Raw genomic sequence first — 23,085 nt, 5'->3', positions numbered from 1 at the left:
AGCCTGCATTCCTCCTGCCCTCCCCCCAACCTGACCTCTGACCCCAAACCCCCTCCAACACTCTTTCACAACTCCCACACCTTCCCAACAATCTTCAGAGTAGATTATGTATGCTGTAGTATGCTGTAGTCTACATTAGTACCCTATGCGGTCAGCTGTTTGGCACTGTTCTAAGCATAACCCAGACATCTGGTATATGATCATCATCTACAACACAAAAAGTTTATGAGCCTACAAATTCAGTAAATATTTTCCCTCAACAAGTGAACACTATTGACCTATAACGGTCAGCTGGGTCTGTATGACACATCAACCTGGCAGTCACAGCTCTACTGAGCATAACAAAGAGTATATACATAGAAGAATGTACATGCAACAAGATAAAGTGCATTGTTGTAGGCTAGAACCTATATCTGATTTAAAATTGATGATTCTTCATTCGACTTGTTATGCTTTTCAGCTCAGGAAATTGATGATTCCTTTAATTAAGCTCCTGTTAAGTGATGAGAACATAGACACCAAAATCATAATTTTGCAGATTTGTGTAGGATCAGCTATACTAAAAAATGTTTTTTTCCATTTTATGAATGTACAGGCCATATAATAAAAAAAAACCCACTAACAGGTTTTTTTAATATCTAAAAGGTCAGTCATCTTACTTTGGATAATGCTAGTGGCCTATGATAATCACACAACATAGTGGATGCTGAAGTGTTAAGTGTTAGCATGAGCACTGGAGATGATTTAGTGTTCTCATCACTTAACTGCTAAGCTGAACGGGACAATCTACCAAAATCATCTGTTTGATCAAGAAAGACGGACGAAGGATGTTCTTCCTGTGGCAGTGAGGACGTTCTGCCCTGCTGAGCGCGTGATTGGCTGTCATCTGCCTTCCATGGGATTTATTACCTGGTGTCATATCGTTGTACTACTTAAGGCCTGTAAGCGTCTTTATAGACTAAGCCACTTCATGAACTAAGTCTGTGCCCTACAAGGGTCAGAACTTACTCCATGCATTTCCATCCTACTAACTCACAGTATCTTGTTCTTTTGTACTTTTGTACAGCTACGGTTGCAACCCATGTTCTTTTACACATGTAGGGTGATATGCATAGTCTAGTGTCTTTTGTATGTCCTGCACTGTGCTCTTGCACTAAATGTGAGGTCTTGTTTTCCCTGTACAGTGTGTCAATGCGTACTTATTTGAATCGTTTCTGAATTTGCAGCGCGTTTCCTGTTAATGCATTTCCTTTGGCATTCTGCCGCACGTTTTTGAATTTGCATTGTTTCTGAACGATGCAAACCATTTCTTTTAATGCAATTGCCTTGGGCCCTTGAAGTGCATTTGCACCCATCGGCCACTGTATCCTATATATCCACTGTACCTGCAGAACTGAATAGCGTTTTTGATCGGAAGTGATTCTGATTTACAGTGTAAAATAACTTCTAAAGCACATATGATTTTTGAAGGTATAAATCATGGTAAAAGATGCACACATGGTCTTTTCAAGAGAATGTTTTTAATCAAAAAAAAAAAAAAAAAAAAATCCACCAGATATTAGAAATACCTTGAAATTTTAACAATAGAAAACTTTTAAAAATGTGTATTTTGCTTAAAGATATGTCAGCAATTCATGTGATGATCTAAATTCGGGTTTATTCACAGTTTCTAAAGCTAAATGGAAATCAATCAGTATAAAACACAAATGATGCAACACATTGTGACAGGATATAGTCTACATAGTGGTGGAATTTCATTGAGACTTGCAGGGTAATACTCTGAAACTCAGCATGTTTCATTATATAACCGAGGTAATCAAAGATCTAGCCTCCATCTACTGACTTGCTCTTTGGTGCTGACTGAAGTCTTTTCCTCTCAAACACACAAGACAGTCTAGAGGTAGTTGTACAGTTGTAATGTCCATGGTTCACAGAGGAATTAAAGTTGCCACATAATTTTGACACGAAAACATGAAAAAAAAAAATACAATATACTGGTGTAATGAGTTCTGAAGCTTTAAATAAACTGCCACAAGTGGAGAATATGATAATTAAAACAGTACGCTTTACGCTTGAGGATAATTTGAATACAGCCTGAACTCAATGTTCGTTCATTTTTCACTTTTTGTCAATCTTGAAAGTGTGCGGTAACCATCTGCCAATCCTTTAATGCATATTCAAACATGATCTATAGCATGAAAAATAAGACATAAGCTAATATATTTGTGATTTTTACCCATTTAAATATCAAGTGACAAAAAAAACAAACTGTTGCAAAAATAAATCACATCTGAAAAATTAGTGTTTTTACAATTGTGAAAAAGTACACCAACACCACAGAAACTATAACAGACCAAACTGCTGATTTGCTGTGTTGATTCACATTTACAATACAAAAAGTCCTTTTCTAGGTTTACTTCAAAATGTAGTGCAGCTTTAGACGACTTTCATCATTCAAAGTCTGACTGTGTGCTTACTGGGCCATATCACTAGGCTTGGCATGAGGGAAATGTCTCCCAATGTGTCCCACTTTGTGCAGTCTCCTCATTTTAACTAGTGATGGTGGCAGTAGATTCCAGTCTTGGTACAGAAATACATGAATTGGTAATGGAGAGGTAATCATAAAAAAAAAAAGTTGCATATACTCCTTTTATACTGTTGTGCTGATTGACAAAGAAGACTTCTCATGGGAAAAGTCCCACAAAACTTCAAGAGTAGGTGAATTTGTTAGCTTACATATCCATTCTAAGAAGTTATTAAAAATCACATTTCAACATCAGTGAATGAGCCTCCATCGTATCAGTCACTGATAAAGTCAGAGAATTAGGATCCATGGTGTTAGCAGCAGGACTGTGCGTTTGAATGTAGATCATTTAAGACATATGCGAGTGTTCGAGTCACTGTAGGAAAGAAAAATACCTACACAGTGATGAGAGCCTGAGCTGAAGTCACAGACCGGATGACTTGTCCTGCCCCGGTGTCCCCGCTACTGAGTCTTCTCTTTCTGGACAACTGGGACGTCCAGCGCCACGGTGCTCTTCCCAGAGAGGAAAGGGATGATTTTCTCAAAGAGCAGTATGCAGCTCGCCATGCCTGGGAACACAGTTAGAAGATGGAGGGAGTTATTTTGGTAGATGTCAAGGCTTTGGAAAATACATTTGAATAACCTCATTAAAAAAAAAACCAACTAAAACAACAAACTGGGACACAGCAGTGCGTGATGAGCCTGTAGGTGAAAGTACTGTTAAGTAGGAGAGAGCAGAGTCACCTGACATGGTGCAACATTAACACTGCCATTTTTAATTCTACAGCCTACAAGAAGGTTATGATGACTTGGTTATATCATCATGTGTCCCTTTACACGCTTTACAGAGTGGGAACACCCTGCAAAAAGATGACCTGATACTGTGAAAAACATTATAGGCAAGCTAAGTAAAAACAAAAAAAATATATAAAAAATACAAATCTAAGTTTCTAACATAATACTGACCCATGCAGTCATTAATTGTTAGCCATAGCAGACCTTTTTAGGCAATATTTGTGGCATCAGTGGTAACAGCATTGGCATCAGTGGATGACCAATGGTAATAGTGATGTGGTTGTCTTCTCTTGAATGTATAGTAGGGTTAAAACTGCAGCTATCGTTTCCTTGTGACCACTATCACGACTTTTCTCTCAGGTTTTCAGAAAATTAACCTGATATTTTGACATTGGAAAGATTGAAAGATGGTTTGTCTAAAGGGTCAATTTAAAAAAGGTGCTCTGTGTAGTGTTTTAATATCAATAAATCATTACCACATTAATGCTGAGACATTACTAGCACTAACAAATTCCCTCCAAATTCTTCATGTAATGTTTTCTAATGGTTTAGAATCCAATAAAAAGGAGACTTTAGCACTGTTCCTTACCTAAGACTGGGCCCAGCCAGTAGACAAAGCAGTACTCCAGGTAGGTGTGTCCGCTGCAGGGGAACTGGATGGAGAAGGCCAGGACGGGGTTGAAAACAGCTCCTGAAATACTGCCGCCTGCACAGAGGAGGACAGATACCACAGGGTCAAGACACATGGCGCACAGTCTCTAATTGACATTCTTAAACTGCAGCATAACCACCTAATACTAACAAAGAGCCACCGCTCCTCTTGAACATCCACTACACAAGACATACACTGTATAACCACATATAAATACATTAAAGTGAACAGAGTAGAATAACACTCACTAGCACTTTAGAATCCTGTACCTGCCCTTTTCCCTTTTCCCTATTCTTGCTGCATTTTTATTGTTTGATTAATGCTGGAAGATGCAGCCTAGCCTTGTGGGGCTTGGTCTATAACCAAGGGTGGTCTCTAATTAAGGATGCTCAATAGTATAATTAAGATTGGTCGCTAATTAAGGGTGGTCTAGAGTATAATAAAACTTTGTCTCTAATATATGGCAGTCTATGCAAATTGGTCTATACCAATAGTTCTTAATCCTGGTCCTGGTTTTCTATTTTCCCTGGTAGTTGATTACATTCACCTGGTGTCCCCGCTCATTCAGCCCCTGATTACACCAGGTGGAAGTAGGACTAATTAACTACCAGCTAATTAAGGGCGGTTGACAATTTCAAAATCAAGCACGGTCTGTAAACTTCCCTTAATGAGAAACGCCCTGGTTTAATTGGGCCAGCACTTCAGGCTGTGTACTTCACTAACCTGCGTAAACTAGAGTTGTGATAACAGCAGCGATGGCGTGAACTCGCAGTTTCTCGTCCAGTTTGTAAACATGCAAGACCGCGGCTTGGACCGTGAACGCGCAGGCCAGCTCCACGGCGGCGGCCTCCACCACAGTCCCGCCGAGGGGGTCGAAACATCTGAACCCAAACCTCTGGTGCCGGAGGTGGAGGTCGGACAGACCCAGCGACCACACGGAGGCTGCGGCGAACTGCGCGGCGACAGCGGCTACGAACTGGCCGGCTATGATGACAGCGGCAACTTTCACGCTGGCGCTACCCCGGTAAACGCTCTCCAGAGCCCCGTTGGGGTTGCACGACGCGCCCCGGAAAGATAAGATGTGGATGACCGTCACGGTGTAGGTGAGGGTCAGGCCGACCGGCGGCTCCACCTGGCCCGATTCGCCCAGCAGTTTGAGCTCGTGCGTGCAGAGGCAGAGCTGAAAGGTGGACGCCGCTTCCAGAAGGTAAATCCAATAATCTCCGGGGGAAAGACGAGCTGCCGCCCGGCGGGTCGCCTCGCAGAGCAGCACTGTTGCTCCGAGCAGCGCCAAGGAAACCGCGAAGTCTGCCATTTCTCTGGCTGTTCAGACGGCTCCGCTTGGCTTTTTGGGGCTACTTTGATGTAGCGCAGTCTGTTTTAACTTTACTCCCTCGCGGCATCAAAGTCCATCCATGCTGCATAACTGCGTCAAGCAGTTAGAGTTAACAGATTAAAACCGGAAGTACCGCGGGGTTGCCTTCAAAATAAAAGCGTAACATGTGGCACAGGTATTGACACTCTCTCTAGTGGCCATGTTTGAGGTCCTAGCTCTTGAGCAAGTCGTGGTCAGTTGCTATCGCTGTCTGCTTATCACTGTCTAGTAGTTGCACACCACAGCAATCTTATCCATCTCTCCTTTTATATTTATCCATTATTTGTGGCTAATTCTCCCATGTACCTCCATGATGGAGCCAGCTGTGGATGCTAGATTTGTGATACAACTGCAAAGCCTAAATATCATACTCAATTAGAAGTACTGTTACTTGGCTCAAATTTGTAAGTAGAAGTAAAATGAGTGTAAAAATTTCTGATGCAGTGCTATGGAGAAGCTACAAAATAGTTAGCCTATGTTGCAATGGATGTGATTTAGCAAAGTACGGTACTTTAGTCGACACAAGATTAGGTAATAGGTAAAATTAATAACTTAAAATACCCCAAAAGTTAAAAACACACAAAAAAGCTACTCTTTTATAGTAGCAAGTGTAATTGCAATTCATTACTCCACCCTTACCTTTGGGAACAGTTGTGCCAAAGCGATGGGTTAAATTTGATAGTATTCTGTTACATCACCACACGGCCATAGGAAAATAACAGGTAATTGTAACAAGGCGATTACAATAAATGACAAACACAGCCAATGAGCTGTGTGTATTGTAAAGTGCCATGTTGGTAGGAAATGCATGTGACATAGGCTAATGGGAATACAATGAATATGGCTATTAAAATATGCTATGGAAAGGAAATTTTTTTGAAAAATGTACTTTTTTAATTAACCTACAATTCTTCTTCACATACGCACTTAATTTCTTTTTGGAATTTTCTATTCAAAAATATTGCAACACATATTCGTCCATAAGGGTTTTGTTTTGAAAGTTGTGACCGGAAGTTTCCGTATTTATTCTGGCGCGCTTGACACTAGTGCAGCAGCAGTACACGGAAGTTGCAGTTTTAAAACTTTCTGGCCAGTGGGAGGCGCTATAAGCACATAATCAGGGATGCAGTGAAGGGTGTATCCACCTAAATTGGTTTACCCACCTTATTTGCGGCAACAGAGTTTGCCGCCTTTTAAGGCTGTCATAAATCTTTATGATATGAAGTTCACTGTATACATCATCACCTAATCTAATTTGCATCAAAGAAGTTATTGAAGATAGGATGCTTTAAGAAAAATCACATGAATTAAAGTTTTTCTGAAAATATAAGTGACTTTTGTTTATATTAGTGATTGTGATGCCTTATGATGAAAACCAACTGGAGGCCATAGTTTATCCACTGTTTAATTTACAATTCATTCTAAGTTATATGTATGATGTTTCATGAGTGCTGATATAATGCATCAATAAGCGTTGTGGTGTTATAAGCATGGTCTTAAGGAATTATGAGTTTATTATAATTCATTATGAATGCTCTTATTAGGCCCTATAGATATGGCATTGACTTGCAAAAATGAGATCCACACTCGCATACCATGTTTCTGTTTATTCTTGCACAATGAAGGTCATGATATGAAACACACACAACTGTCTTAAAGGGTAGACCTGTAAATAGGTGAGTAACTTGTTGGTCCCACCTGTATAACAGCTCTTTAGCTCATTCATCAAGACAACTGTCACAATCACAAGCTGTACAAACAATCATATTCAAAATTGTCATTTAAACTACTACATATTGTGTTTAATCACTAATCACATGTCAAAGTAGGTGTTTTGCCTGTGACAGATGATGCCAAACACCTACTTCTGGCCACACCACAAATCACTGATTTGTGGTGTGGCCAGAAGTGCACCATGCTGTAATGACCATATAGAGCAGTGCAGCAGCACATTCTGCCCTGTGTGATTTAGTGTTGAACCGCTCTTTAAAATGCAATCGGACTTAAACCTTCATGTTATGTCGTTTTCAGAGATAGATGAGACCACATGGACCACATGGGCCGAGACCACAGAGAAGGTAAATCACATTGGACGTGTTGCAAGTAATTCTTTGTTTGATAAAAGTCCTTATTCCTAGGATGTGCAAAACTTGTAGTGTTACTGTGAGTTCACACTGCAAACAACTTGGGTGATGGGTCGCTCTGTTCTCATTAATTGTGGGCGGGGCCAGAGGCTCTGATTGCATCTATGTAGTGGTCTGCTGCTACAAAATTTTGAACAGGCAAATCATGTATTTTTTTGTTGCCTTTCATATAGAGAATTAATCAACTTCTGGGGAATTTTTGATCAAGTTGATCAAGACGTGGATGTCCCAGTATTTCTTAACATCAGTGGGTTGCACTACTGCAGTGGTTCTCAACGTGGGGTCCGGGCACCACCAGGGGTCCTTCAGGAGGTTCCAGGGGGTCCCAGGCAAATTGATGAATTGTTAAACTTCAGCATTATTTCATTTACAAGAAGTTAACACAATTAGAGAATGTAGAAGAATGACTGTTTTGATCATAGTTTCTCTGTTATCTCTCTACCTACAATACAGATAGTCATGGAATTCTGGACAAAATCATATCTGACAATAAAGATATTCTCAGATTTGGGTCCGAGAGACACAATCTCATCAAATGGGGGTCCGTGGCTCTAATGTGGACTAAATTAGGGGTCCTTGATATGAAAAAGGTTGAGTGAGCATTGAGTGAATGCACCACTGAAAAAGGTTTCTTTTGCTGTGGTTTGAGCCTAAGATAATCTGACCTGCTTCATCAAGGATAAACACATTGACCAAAACGATACTTCATGTCAGCAAAATTGACTGAAATTCCTCCCTATGCATGCTGTTATGCTGTGACAATTGTTTAGTATCCTTCTCAAATGTATTAAACGATTGTTAGTTTTACTAACTTTTTTCAAAAGGAAAGGCCTACTTGTGGCTTTCTAGGATGAATCCATGCTATTAAAAATATATAGCTGATAAAATAAATGAGTTGCGACTGATGTTAACCCTCACTGGCTTATCACCCAAAACTCATCACTTCGTTGGAATGGGGAAACTACATCACTGTCTCTACACTGGGAGAGTTCTTATGTGACGCAGTCTGGCTGATTGGTCAGTGTGTGTGTGTGTGTGTGGGGGGGGGGCAGTGATTCATGTGCTGTCATCAGACACATCTCTAGCTACATCTTGGGTCAGTTTAGTTAAAACACACGTTCCCACCGCTGCCACAGTGAGATCTCTATCAGCTTACTGGTTTTTAAGGTGTATATAATGTCATTTCCTTAAGAGATAAAGCATATGTACCACTGCTCCACCATTTCTTTTCTGCCACCTTCTTTGGTTTGACCATCGTTGGTTTTTGAAGGCAGGTATCGGTACAGAAAGTTTTGGACTGAAGTTGCCGATATCCGATATTTTGTGCCGATGTTAAATATTTCCAAATTTGATCGTTCTCATGCCAAAATTTGTAAAATCAATTCCAAGTATTTAGTGTTTTCCCCAGAATTGTACTCTTGTCAGGGTGGAAAAGCCTCTGAAATGGCATTTAGACCATGGAACAACAAAACTTTGCATTGAAACCAAGATACTACTACTACTACTACTACTACTACTAATAGGCTAGTAGTACTAATAGTAATGTCATCAATACATAAATATGTAATCAAACAAACTGCATCATATCCATCATATTGAAGGTGGTTGACACTGACTGCCGGATATATGATTTTTAATAAAAAGCCGATCTTGGGAAATTAGATTCTTTAATGACCACACAGCCAGGCTGGTGGAATTTGTTTTCAATATATTAAACAAGGTTCCAACATACAATCAGTACAATATACAGTACAGGACCCACATCACAGTACAGTAAACATAACATATATTGCATAACGTTTCATGGCTATAGTAATAGATAACTGAATATGAGACAAAACATCATAGACACAGCATAGACATAATGGAATTGTCAGAGGGAGTTCAGAGTTTGTATGGCAGTTGGAAAGAAGCTGTTTTTAAAATTTAAAATAAGTAAATATCCAAATTAAATATTCTTCAACATAAATATGTAACTATGGTGAGATGTTTTGCCAAAGGCTTCAGCGCTGGCTGGCTCTCAGCAACCAAAACGAGACGAATAATCACAAGCAGCTGAAATGACTGTCTGTCTTTGATATGAAAACATTGTGCATAATTGATCTTTTTTTGTTGCATAGGCCTATATGTTGTCAGTATGGCTTTGAAAGCTTCCTTCGTCCCATTATCGTGACAGCTAGGTTTATTTTTGCACCTGGTTTGGTACATTTCATTCATCTCTGAGACCTCTGAGACGGTGGTTCTCAAAGTGGGGTCCGGGGACCACCAGGGGTCTTTGAGAGGGTTCCAGGGGGTCCCCATAGCAAATTTCTGAACTGTTAAACTTCAGCATTATTTCATTTACAAGAAGTGAACACAATTAGAGAATGTAGAAGAATGACTGTTTTGATCATAGTTTCTCTGTTATCTCTCTACCTACAATACAGATAGTCATGGGATTCTGGACAAAATCATATCAAACAATACAAATATTCTCCGATTTGGGTCCGAGAGACAAAATCTCATCAAATGGCGGGTCTGTGGCCCTAATGTGGACTAAATTAGGGCTCCATTTATTTTTCAACACTTTGTGATTTTTTCTGTCATATTTCTTCTCTCCTGAACTGTTACTGTCTTCTGAGCCACACGCTGCTGTAGTTGAGTTCCCGCCCTCCATTAGCCTCAGGCCGCTTATAAACCGATGCTGTGTTTCAAAGTCAGAAGTCAGAAATTCACAGCTGGCCATAATCAGTCCTAATTGGTACAACTGTGCATTCCAGTGGTCCAGCTCAGAAAAAACAGGGGAGAAAGATTTAAAACACTGTTCCCCATGCAACAGCTAATGCCATGTCAGTGATATTCGGCAACGTTAGCTAGCCGGTTAGCATAGAATGTTAGCAACTGTAAGTGCAAACATTTCAAAGTTATATACCATTTACCACATAGGTGTTTTGAGAGTTATAAGGTCATATGATGCTGAAAACAACACTTAAAGTATTCTTAAGTATTCCACTTAGTTTTAACATGGGGGTTATCTGGCTCTTGAAAACCAGAATATAAACTACTCATGAAGATCGGATGCAGCTGGACGAGTAGCGTTCAGATTTTTACTTCACATTCATTTGAATGAAAACTGACATTTAACACGTTGGTGAACAGATCCAACAGATCCTGCTTTTAAGACAAAGCAGTAATTGGTCGTCATTTTGCATTTCGATTCTTGGTTTAAACGAGAATTAGTATTTTAAAATAAAAGTAGATCCGGTCTCCCAAACAAGAACTATCTCTCCTAAATGCTATCCCCTCCGCTGGCGTTCTTCTATCAATAAAAATGCTATTTGGCAAAATGATGTTCTATATTGGACCCACAGGCAGCTGAGAATCACAGTAGCGGGATCTGTTGTTGAATCTGTTCACAAACATGTTAAATGTCAGTTTTCAGGATGTTTTCGTGGCCTCATTAAAACACTACAAACTCGTCCAGCTGCATCCGATCTTGATGAGTAGTTTATATTTTGGTCGTCATGGCAGTCAAATGCCAAAAAACCTCCATGTTAAAACGAAGTAGAATATTGCTTCAAGTGTGTTTTGAGGATGATAAACATGTTAAAGGTAATGCTGTAGTGTTTACAGCTCATGCTGCTATGTTGATGTGACCTCGGGTAACTGGGGGATAATCCTAGGACCTTTAACATGTCATCTCCCTCTCTGTCCCAGTCTTTCTATTGTGTACTGTCCTTTAAAGGCAAAATGCAAAAAAAATACAAATTTAAATGTACTATATATTTAAATCCATGATGAAGGGCCATTTTATTGCATTGTTCCCATTAGGCAGTTGGAATTTCCAACTGTCCGACATGGAAGCAGCATAAACCAGGAGTTCCCAGACCCTCAAGTACACCAAAGATGCATGTAATAAATATTTTTGTTCCAGTGGTCTCATCTGAGAAGGCTTTTTGTTGTCTACCTACAGGTGGAGAGAGTAAAACCTGATCAGAATCGTCAGTATACATTCTCTCCTAGTGCAAACTTGTAGTGAGGGAAATGAAAGTGAAATGAAACTATTCCTCATTTTGCTGGGGACCCCTTGAACCACTGTAGGGACCCCTGGGTGGGTTCCTAGAACCTAGGTATGGGAACCACTGAACTAAGCACTCAATTTCAGTCTCACATTATTATTATTATTCTAGCTTATGAAACTCTTGGCCCCTAGACCTGAATAGCATGCAACTGGCTAAATTGTAATACTAATGACTTGTTAACTACCAGAAGAGCTAGCTATATACTCATAAATATTCATTATAGACAAGACATAACCACACAAGAAGCACCTGCTTAACAAAATTAGGTCTCACAACACTATCAAGCAGACTAGTCGCTTACTATCACCTGAAACAGTATGCTGTTTCCAAATAAGATGATGAACAGAATGAGATGTTCATTCTCATTGGCCCCCAGCCAAAAAAGAACACTCCAGTCCAAACGAAGACGGTAGTAAGCAGGAGTGAAACATCTCGCATCGCGTGGATGCTATCCACTGTGTGTGTGTGTGTGTGTGTGTGTGTGCGCGCATCACATGGTGCATCATTGACAACAGGTGACGGTCGGTGTCCGAGATACAATAGGTATCAACAGGAACCAGTGTCAAGTTAGCTAGAAAAAAAAAAAGTAACTTCCGGCGACAGCTTTCGAAATAAAACTATATTTTGACGTGTCGCAACAAAGTTCCCAAATAAAAATAAATGATGTATGTAATGAGATTTTTTGTAAATTAATATATACTGTATATACACATTTGTGTTTCCTCCAAAGATGTCCCTTTTGCAGTATATTTTCATAGCCATACACCTATAAAGCCTATAAAGGTTGCCATATAGGCTAGGGGTGCCAAAAATATACAAATACTCAATCACATAAACAGGAGCGCTTGTAAGGATGTCTACTAGCTTGAGGTCGATTGTTCCGGGTGTGTCACATCTGCTCCCACTCCTAAAGGCTGTAGAATAGATCTCCAGTACAAATGGACAATTTGCGGTTTTATTTTGAAGGCACACCCGTCTTGCTCCCGGTCTCCGTGTGGCTAACTCTGGCTAGCTTCACGCAGCTTCATCAAGGCTACCTGCCCTGCAAGCAACGGTTTACCGACGAACAGCGCACTGCGGCTTCTTCCCTGCAATTTCCCGAGGGACTGAAGCAGGACTTGGGTTGCATTTTTTGTCACTGCCGAGGTAGGATATCTGGACACATGATGTAGAGCCATACGTGTTGTTTGACATGTCAGAGCTGCTATGCGTTTATGTGGTTTGGTGGATATCGGCAGCTATAACCCGATAGGTTCCGTTCTCTATTGTATGAAGACAACGACACGTCAAACTCCATTGAAAAAGCTGACAATTTAATATTGCCTTGCTTATCGTCCAAGGTGCATACCTGCTAGAACATGAGTTAACACCTTTTACGTATTAGAACGATTCACTCTTCAATTCGGCATACATCCAAAACATCAACCAGCACTTAAAAAATAGAATTTCAAGTTGAATTATGTTGTATTTACAATCTTACTCGAGCCAAAATCCACCGCGGAGGGCGGTAGCAAGCAATGTAAACCAATTCTATAAATTGAGATTTCACTGAAATAAAGCGCTGCTTGGTGGCTCATATGTATGCCGAATTTACCAGCGAAGCTCTACGATTCTTAAACGTCTTAAGTCCTGTTCTGTCTCACTGATAAGCAAGGCAATATTAGAATGGCAGATTATTGCATAGAGTTTGGCATCAAATTCTGTCTCTATACAACAAAACGGCACGTAACTGGGCTCAAGGTGTGACACGACCGAGCGGCTTTGTTTTCCTCAGACTGCCGCTAACATTCTCATAGGACATTTTCTCATTTGCCACTTCGCTGATTTACTGGAACGGTTCAGACAAAAACATAATTTCATTTTCTTCCCTAATGAAAAATCAAATATAGCTAATATTCCTGTGATATTCCTATAGGGACTTAGTGTGTCTGTGGTAAACAATAGTGAGTTACTTATCACAGTTAATGGTATTTGTTTTGTCTCCTATGGTATAGGATTTTCTGTGGTGTAATTTCTTTTACCTGTATTTTTGACGTCAAGTTTAATATAAGGAATAATACTCTTATCTCATTGAGTATTTTGATAAACCTTTTAACAATACTAAATAAAATAACTTGGTAACCCTTTAAATTACAGAGCTTTTGCGCAGTAATGGCTGGAAATAACTAAGTTTCTACACAGGTACAGTCACTTTCTGTAATGAACGTCCCTCCCTTCTGTGGTGATGAGTCACTAGAGATGGAGTGCAGAATCTTTCTTCCTAATTCAACTAGTTTATCCTTAGTTTAGTTCTTACATATATTTTACTTGGATATTACTAGTTATTTCCAGTCGTTACTCTGTAATAACCTGTAATTTAAAGGGTCACCTATACTTTTGTTAAGCATAACAGTTAATTTAAATATTAATGCTATACAGTGGTGGAAAATATAAGCCTGTTCAAGCAAGCTTGACCAGGCTTTCCAAAATATGAGGAAAGTTGTAGATGAAAGATAAATGCACAAGTTAAGATGTGTCAAGTCAACCACAGCTGACAAATAAAATAATGTGTGTGGGATGCACTGAGCCTTATACTATGAAAGTACATTTACTCAAGTACTGTACTTAAGTAGAATTTTGAGATACTTGTACTTTACTTGAGTATTTCCATTTGATGCTACTTTATACTTCCACTCCACTACATTTCAGAGGGAAATATTGTACTTTTTACTCCACTACATTTATTTGACAGCTGAAAACAGATTTGTGTATCAGAACTTTGTTTTTTCTTCTTTCCTCTCCCAGTAATCATCTCACGACCCCTCAGATTTATCAGGTGACCCTTTGGAGGGGCCCGACCCCTAGGTTGGGAACCACTGGACTAAAGCTAACTGTATATAAAGTAGTTCAAACTAGCTCCACCTCCAGCAGCTACAACAGTAACATGCTGCTTACACACTGATGCTTCAGTATTAATAATCTAATGATGTCATATATAATAAAATATCAGTCAGAGGGACCAAACCACTACTTTTACTTTAATACTTTAACTACATTTTGCTGCTAATACTTATGTACTTTTACTTCAGTAGGATTTTTCATGCAGGACTTTTACTTGTAATGGAGTATTTTTACATTGCTGTATTGGTACTTTTACTTAAGTAAAGGATCAGAGTACTTCTTCCACCGCTGATGCTATAATATCATAATGTGTATTAAATTATACTTATGTGTCTCTTTGCTTAGCTGCTGTTCAAGAGCTATATTGCTTGGGGAGAGAATAATTGTTGATTATTATAATTATTAATAAATCTTAAATCAACAATGCCTCTTAGCTGCTCTAAAATCACTGTAAAGTAGGGTGTCAAGTGGCTTATTGCTTTTAAGAACTTTAGTCTCCTATAATACATTTTAGAATGATACAGATACCATAATACATCTCTAAACTATATATACATGAGATAAAACATATAAACTCACTATTGACTACCACCTGTGAAACACTCTCAGTCCCTGTAGGGATATTATTACAGTGATATTCCATTAGGGATCCTCCCCGTTTGCCGTGTTGCGTTCCAGGTGTGTGTGAGGAGGATGACCGGCGCGCCAGAGTGTGTGTGAGCCATGGCCCCCCCCGCCTCGACCACGGTGTCCCGGCTGAAGTTCGGCCGGCTGCGGGGCGTCCGCGACAGACTGCTCCGGCGCTACGAACACCGGCCTCTGGTCTCCTGCCTGGCCGGGCTGTACGGCTGCCAGTGGAGACGCTACCAGAGGAGCCGCGCTCAGCCTGGAGACTGCTGCTGCAACAAGGTCACACACACACACACACACACACACACACACACACCTCAGGTATCAGCCAGTCAGTGTGGTCCACCTCTGATATGATGGATATGATAAAGTTTGTTTGGTTACACCTTTATTGTAGGATTGATCAATACTACACTGGTCGTCTATGGGAAGACCATAACCTGAATTGAATCTAATGAGACATTTTGATTCATTCCACACAAGTATGCATGAATATGTTTTATTCTTACTCTGGGGTTCAGTGCAGTTTTAGTGTCCCATCAACTGCTGCTTCAGACTGTCAAGAGTACAATTCTGAGAGAAACTAAGGGGAAATACTTGGAAGATTGATATTAAAGATATTCAATATTGGTATAAAATATTGTCTATAGCTTAAATCCAAAATGTAGCGGTCCAAATCTGTCGAACCCAAAACACTATTAAAGAAACATTAACTTTCTACCCAATTCAGTTTAGTTTGCAGTTCAGTTCAGTACAATTCAAAACATCTGCTTTATTGACATGAATGTTAGACAAGCAGGATGCCAAAGCATAAATACAAGGAAAAAACACAAAAAGCCAAGCGGAAACATTCAAACAATGGATCCATGTAAGCAAATATAAATCATTAGTGCAGACTGGATGTAGAAAGAACCAATTCAATGTAACTGATAAAATTTCTCCTTTATGCCAGTCTATTCAAATCCAACATTTTTGCATGGGCTTGACTGTCAAAATAATGCAGCCCAACTGTAGAAACGATGTTACAACAAGACTGTACGACAATTATATACAACTCATATCCTTTCACTTCATTACTGAAATGATGCTGTGGTGAAGAGCAGAAAGCAAGGCCAATGTTTGCAGTTTTTAAAGCCTAACTTGCGTAACACTATTTACAGTCACAGTTAAGCCAGTAAGGAGGTTATCTGTTTGAATTCCTCTATCTCCCCTTGGGGGCCAACGGTCATTCTTCCATCTCCATGTAATTTTACAAAGCAATAAAATCAAATCACATGTTATGTATTTCAAGAAAAACCCCCAGCAATCTCTGTCCTTTCATGTGGTGTTTCTACTTCTCCTACAGTTGGAAGGAGCCAGTTTTGCTCTGCTCGTGGCGGCTTTCTGCTTAACGCTGGTATTTCTCTACTTCTGGGGCGAAGCACGGAACGACTATAATGATTTTGACTGGTGGGTTGAGTAATACATGCAGTATAGCATGGTCATAACTGAGCATACAGTACACAAATATGCATGAGTAATTGCACACATACACATCCTGCAGCTTTAAAGGAATACACCAAGCTTTTGGCAGATTGTCCCGTTGGTCAACTGAAGTGATGAGAACATGGACACCAAAATCATCCACGTGTCTCCAGTAAATCATTAGCACCAGTGCTCCATGCTAACACTTAGCATACACTAACCTAGCATACACTATATTGAGTGATAGTGGTAGTGATGCTAAAGTGTTAACATGGAGCTTACTAAGCATGGAGCTAGTTGTATGCTAAAGTGTTAGCATGGAGACTACTATCACTCAACAAAAAGTGTTAGCATGGAGCCTACTATCACTCAACAAAAAGTGTTAGCATGGAGCCTACTATAACTCAACATAGTGTAAGCTAAAGTGTTAGCATGGAGCCTACTATAACTCAACATAGTGTAAGCTAAAGGGTTAGCATGGAGCCTATTATAATTCAACATAGTGTAAGCTAAAGTGTTAGCATGGAGACTACTATCACTCAACAAAAAGTGTTGGCATGGAGCCTACTATAACTCAACATAGTGTATGCTAAAGTGTTAGCATGGAGCCTACTATAACTCAACATAGTGTAAGCTAAAGTGTTAGCATGGAGACTACTATAACTCAACATAGTGTATGCTAAAGTGTTAGCATGGAGCCTACTATAACTCAACATAGTGTAAGCTAAAGTGTTAGCATGGAGACTACTATCACTCAACATAGTGTATGCTAAAGTGTTATCATGGAGCCTACTATCACTCAACATAGTGTAAGCTAAAGTGTTAGCATGGAGCCTACTATAACTCAACATAGTGTATGCTAAAGTGTTAGCATGGAGCCTACTATAACTCAACATAGTGTATGCTAAAGTGTTATCATGGAGCCTACTATCACTCAACATAGTGTAAGCTAAAGTGTTATCATGGAGCCTCTATCACTCAACATAGTGTATTAAAATGACCAAAGGGACAATCTACCAAAAACTTGGTGTCCTTTAACAGGAAGGAGGTAGAATCTCTCCTCAGTTGAAACCCGCAGTGTGTCTCTCTCCCTCTGTACATCTCTCACACATTCTATTTTGGTGTTTCTTTTGTGTAGATCATCATTTCATCTTAGTATTTCTACTGTAGGCCTACAGTATATAGACCTACTGTGTACACTCACACAGTTTCTGTCTCTACCCCTCTGCCTCACATCAGGTTTAACTTTGGGAACCTGGGCTTCTGGTTTCCCTGGTCTGTGGTGCTGCTGGTCATCGCTGCAGCCTTCTTCACCTACATCACTGTGCTAATGGTGAGGCCACATAGTATGATCAGTGCTATTATAACATCTAGGGTTAAACTGGCATATGGGTTTGCCGATAAAAGAGCCTTTTATTAAAAATCAGATCTGGTCCAGTCAGCGTCGTCCACCTCTGATATGATGGATATGATGCAGTTTGATTGATTACATATTGATCAAATTCCACACAAGGATACATAAATATGTTTTATCCTCCTGAGTTTTAGTGGAGAGTTTTAGTGTCCCATGGTATAAATGTGGTTTCAGAGGTTTTTCCACCCTGCCACAAATATAATTCTGGGGAAAACACTGAATACTTTGGCATGGAAATGGTCAAAAGACATTGAATATCGGCACAAAATATTGGTATCAGCCTTCAAAAAGCCATTTCAGTCAAACCCTAATAATACCTCTCATATATGACGAGTCCTATTCCAAAGGGATACATTTTGCAAGACTTTTTTTTGCCTGAAGTTTATCATTAAATTTCTTTAAAATAAAAAAGAGCTCTATCCTGTAAAAGTGTTGCTATTTTTGCCAATCCAGGACTAAAGTTATCTCACATCCTTTACAAAGTCTCATTAGTTTTGTGCTGTCAATTGTTTTGTCAGGATGGGTTAAGCTTTTCTCCATATGGTGGCTATCTTGTTTTGGATCAAATCTCTTTATCTGTCAGTGGCCTGTTGATGGATGTTTAAAGGGTGGAGGGAGCAGAAGGGACAACATCCAGAGTAACAAATGCTGGATTTCTACTGCGGGCTTAAATCATTTTTCACCAGTGGAGGAAAAAAGGCATAGAATTTATATTTTTCAGTATTGGTTCTCTTTGCAATGCACTAAAAAGGTCAGATGCATGCCAAATGTGAAAAACATCTGATCTGACCTGTGTGAATACAGCTGGTCTCGCATCAGTTGTCTGATTTGAGTGTGTAAGTTTACATGTGTTTTTTCTCTATGCAGCTGCTGGCTGTGTGTTTGCTTTCAGAGGGCCAGAAGCTCTATTTACACTGGAGTCACAAGGTAATCTTTCCTGCTGTATGTTCACACTATGTGGAGTGCTAGTAGGCTCCATGCTAACGCTTTAGCATACACTATGTTGAGTGACAGTAGTCTCCATGCTATTATTATTTTCCACCATTCTTGAGTTTCCTCCTAAGACTTTTAGCCTGGCGACAGCAGGGGATCTATGGATCACAGTGTCAGTCGGTCGCTTTCTTCACCACTTTTGGTCACGTGGGTGAAAGTGTGCCACAGGGAGTTAGATCACAGACTCTCGACCGGGAGACCCCAGTTTGATTGCTGGCAGGGACGCTTCCACAAAATTCAGTGTTGCATGGCTGTTTATTCTTCTTAATAATAATAATAATAATAATAATGATAATAACTTTATTTATATAGCACCTTTAAAAACACAGTTTACAAAGTGCTTTGACAGACAAAATAAAAGCAGAATACTCAAATTATGAATTTAAAAGGCAATAAAACAATAATAAACAGGGATCGTAGGATGAAAACCATGATAAACAGTAAAATAGAATAAAAGTAAGATAGAATTAAGACAGAGTGAAGATAAGACGTAAAAAGACATTAGAAAGATGATAAAGAGCTGATAAAAAGACGACATCACATAAAAACAAGTCTATAAAAATGGGTTTTAAGAAGTGATTTAAAAGAAGTCACTGATTCTGCTAGCCTTATCTCCTCAGGCAGGTCGGTCCAGAGCCGAGGGGAAAACCCTGATGGAAAAAGCACGGTCACCTTTAGTTTAAAGTCTAGACTTTGGAACAGCCAGGGGCCCCGCCTGAGGATCTAAGGCTGCGCACCGGCTCATATGGGGTCAACATATCTGTTATGTAGCTTGGAGCCAGACCCAAACGTGCTTTAAAAGTGATCAGTAAAATCTTAAAATGGATTCTAAACCGAACAGGCAGCCAATGGAGAGAAGCCAGGATTGGGGCGATGTGATGTCGTCTGTTAGAATCAGTAAGAAGCAATATGGGGCGACACACATGGCAAAAAGAAAACACTAGCCGGCGATGCAAATGTTTTTTGCATTGTTCCACAACTGACTTGGAACTTTGACCTTTTTTCCATTTGTCAGACTTGTTACTGATTGGCCCAAAGGGTGACGGCATCATTTGTGGGGGGCCACATGTTTACTGTTGCCTCGTTTTCAGATCGGGATCCTGGTGAGTCTGACTTTCTCCATCGTAGCCACCGCCGTCTTGTCTGACCTGTGGAGTAAAGAGTGGACGACGTTACTGCTTTCCTTCCAGGTGACTCCCTCCCTCTTCTCCCATCAGCCTTTATGTTCTCTGTGCGTGTGCCGCTCCTAACCCCAGATTTTCTGTCTGTGTCCTGACCAGGTAACAGCACCGTATTTACATTTGGGTGGAGTCTTATTGATAACAGCCCTGGCTTGGCCAATAGCTTTGCATTTCTTTCGCATGAACAGCAGAGGTGAGGTGCAGTTTGTGTCATGTGTTTGATTTGCATAAGGTGTACTGGTGTTGTTTAAGCGAATGGGCACCGTTGCCTACACTGCAAAAAATTTTTGATCTTAGCAAGTCAAGTAGCCTAGCAGTAAGTCTTCCAATCTTCTTGGGCGCCCCGGTGGCTCACTGAGTAGTGTGTACCATATAAGGCTCAGTCCTTCCTGCAGCGACCCAGGTTGGAATCCAGCCCGCGGTCATTTGCTGCTCTCTCTCTCATACCTTCCTGTCTCTCTCTCACACTATCTCTGTCAATAAAGCATAAAATGCCTAAAAATAAATCTTAAAAAAAAAAAAAAGTCTTCCAATCTTCTTGTCTCTCACTTCTCTTGAAAAATTCTGCAAATGGGGTGAGATAATTTCACTTGTTTTGAGAGTCAAGTGACAATGTCTTGAAATAAGACAGATCATTCCACTAGTATCAAGATGATGTCACTTGGTTCAAAGAAATTTGTGAAACAAGTGGATTTGCATTGGAAACTACTGGAAACTGAAATGATCTCCCAGAAAGTGGAAGATTTTAAGACTAAATGATTTGTTAAGGTTGACATTTTTTGGCAGTGTACAGCTACACAACACAGCCTTCACAACTGAATTTGCTTTGATTTGGATACAGTCTCTCTTTCAGTCTGTCAAACCCCTCACACTTTGTCTATGTGTGTGTTGGTATGTGTGTGTGTTTCAGTAAGGCGAGGCCTAATCATAGGGACGTACCTGGCCGTCCTGTTTGCCCTCTACTTGGTGCCCCCTGGGTTTGTATTCCCCTTGTATCAAAGTGGAAGGCACCCTGGGCCCTGCACCGGCCCTCATCGGGCACAGAGGAGCACCCATGGTGAGTGGGACGCAATCATTAATTACATTACATTAAATTAAATGAGACAGTTACTACACTGCACAAAATCACAGGCTTGGCAAGTATTTTTGTATCCTTTATCCTTACTTATCACGCTTATTCAAGGATATTTTTAGTCAAATTATCTTATTGCAAGCCCTGCAATGGACTGGTCCAGGGTGCCTCCCTGCCTTCCACCCGATGCATGCTGGGATGGAAAATGGATTGAATGAATGAATATCTTACTCCACTGGTAGATAATATTAAACATTTCTTGATTCGTGTCAATGTCGCTTCTTTGAGGAAATGAAAGATGGAATTTAATGTTGAAACAAGAAACGCAATTTAAGACAGTTTCCCTTGTTTAAAGCGAAAGTCTTGTGAAACCAGCAAATTAACTCAAAATATGTTGGAATAATAATATCTATATGTCTGGATACAAGGTAAAATCCCTTGCCAAGCTTGTCATTTTTTGCAGTGTAACCCTGATGCATCCTTGGATACTGTCTGGGCGTGGCCCCCTGCTTGCAGCCGGGTAACAGGAACCTGTTTTGTGCAGGGTCACATCCTTCCTGATCCCATTGTTTAGAGCCTGGGGAGAACACTTCTAGTTTAATGAGTTGCTACTGTACACAGAAGACGAAGAAAATAGCTCAGGTTTCATCTCTCCACAATATAGAAAAACTCAAACCACACCAGCAGCTGTGCTTGCCAGATAGATCAATTATATGGTATTTCCGGTAAAGTTATTAGTATTATAAATATTAAGATTAATCTTGATACCACCCTCATATTGTGTTTTGCTTCATATTTATTTTTGCCATTTTGAGTGACCCTCCCTCGACCCCTTTGGGTGCCATGTGTCTCCTGCACCTATGTGAATGCACCGCTGGCCTTTTCCTCATCGTTGTGTGTGTGTGTGTGTGATCGCACTCACAGCTGGCTCCAGAAAACACACTGATGTCCTTTGAGAAGGCTGTGGAAGCTGGAAGTGAAGGTCTGGAGACGGACGTCACCATCAGGTCAGTCAGCAGGGCTTCAGCCAGCGTTTAGCAACCCACCGTGTAGCTCAGTGGGGACACTTTTCACTGCAGCACATGTGGGCCCAAGCTGCTTTAGACTGATATATGAGACCGATATTTCATTAAAAATCAGATCTGGTCCAGTGTTGTCCACCTCTGATATGATGGGATACGATGCAGTTTGTTTGATTACATATTTATTGTAGAATTGATCAACACACTGGTTGTCTAAAGGAAGACCATAGCCTGAATTGATTCTAATGAGACAACTTAATTACATTTTACACAAGCATGCATCTATATGTTTGCCGTGTGCAATCATTTAGACAACACTGGTCATATTTTGATGAAACTTGGGCAAATGAAGCACCTCGTTTCATTTTGGCATTTTCAAACCTACACCATTTAAAAAAAAGACATATATGTTGTCTTGATATCATCATCATCATCATCATCATCATCATCATCATCCTCATCATCTTCATCATCCTCATCGTCCTCGTCCTCCAGGGTTTCAATGGAGAATTTTAGTGTCCCATGGTCTAAATCAGTGGTTCTCAACGAGGGGTCCGGGGACCACCAGGGGTCCTTGAGGGGGTTCCAGGGGGTCCCCAGCAAATTGCTGAATTGTTAAACTTCAGCATTATTTCATTTACAAGAAGTTAACACAATTAGAGAATGTAGAAGAATGACTGTTTTGATCATAGTTTCACTGTTATCTCTCTACCTACAATACAGATAGTCATGGAATTCTGGACAAAATCATATCTAACAATAAAAGATATCGTCAGATTTGGGTCTTAGAGACAAAATCTCGTCAAATGGGGGTCTGTGGCCCTAATGTGGACTAAATTAGAGGTCCTTGATATGAAAAAGGTTGAGAATCACTGGTC

General features: G+C 40.1%; 1 protein-coding gene and 1 pseudogene across 1 annotated transcript; one reads left to right on the top strand and one right to left on the bottom strand.

The window, feature by feature from the left end:
* Positions 1 to 2,858: 2,858 nt before the first annotated feature.
* Positions 2,859 to 5,372, bottom strand: LOC139639113 (aquaporin-11-like). The gene is made up of 3 exons (XM_071513190.1): positions 4,695 to 5,372; positions 3,909 to 4,025; positions 2,859 to 3,093 (listed from the first exon to the last, which is right to left on the bottom strand). Exons 1-3 carry the CDS (start codon positions 5,284 to 5,286, stop codon positions 2,987 to 2,989), a joined length of 816 nt encoding a protein of 271 aa, XP_071369291.1. The 5' UTR covers positions 5,287 to 5,372; the 3' UTR covers positions 2,859 to 2,986.
* A 9,782-nt stretch (positions 5,373 to 15,154) lies between these two features.
* On the top strand, positions 15,155 to 22,192 carry LOC139639110 (glycerophosphodiester phosphodiesterase domain-containing protein 5-like; annotated as a pseudogene).
* The last annotated feature ends 893 nt before the right edge of the window (positions 22,193 to 23,085 follow it).

This window comes from Centroberyx affinis, unplaced genomic scaffold (assembly GCF_046629955.1).
Source record: "Centroberyx affinis isolate AG114_WGS23_722 - 3 ecotype Tasmania unplaced genomic scaffold, CSIRO-AGI_Caff_v1 ptg006815l_1, whole genome shotgun sequence".
Taxonomy (NCBI): domain Eukaryota; kingdom Metazoa; phylum Chordata; class Actinopteri; order Beryciformes; family Berycidae; genus Centroberyx; species Centroberyx affinis.
Note: the sequence above shows the minus strand (reverse complement) of the source record. Positions and strands in the feature narration are given on the sequence as shown.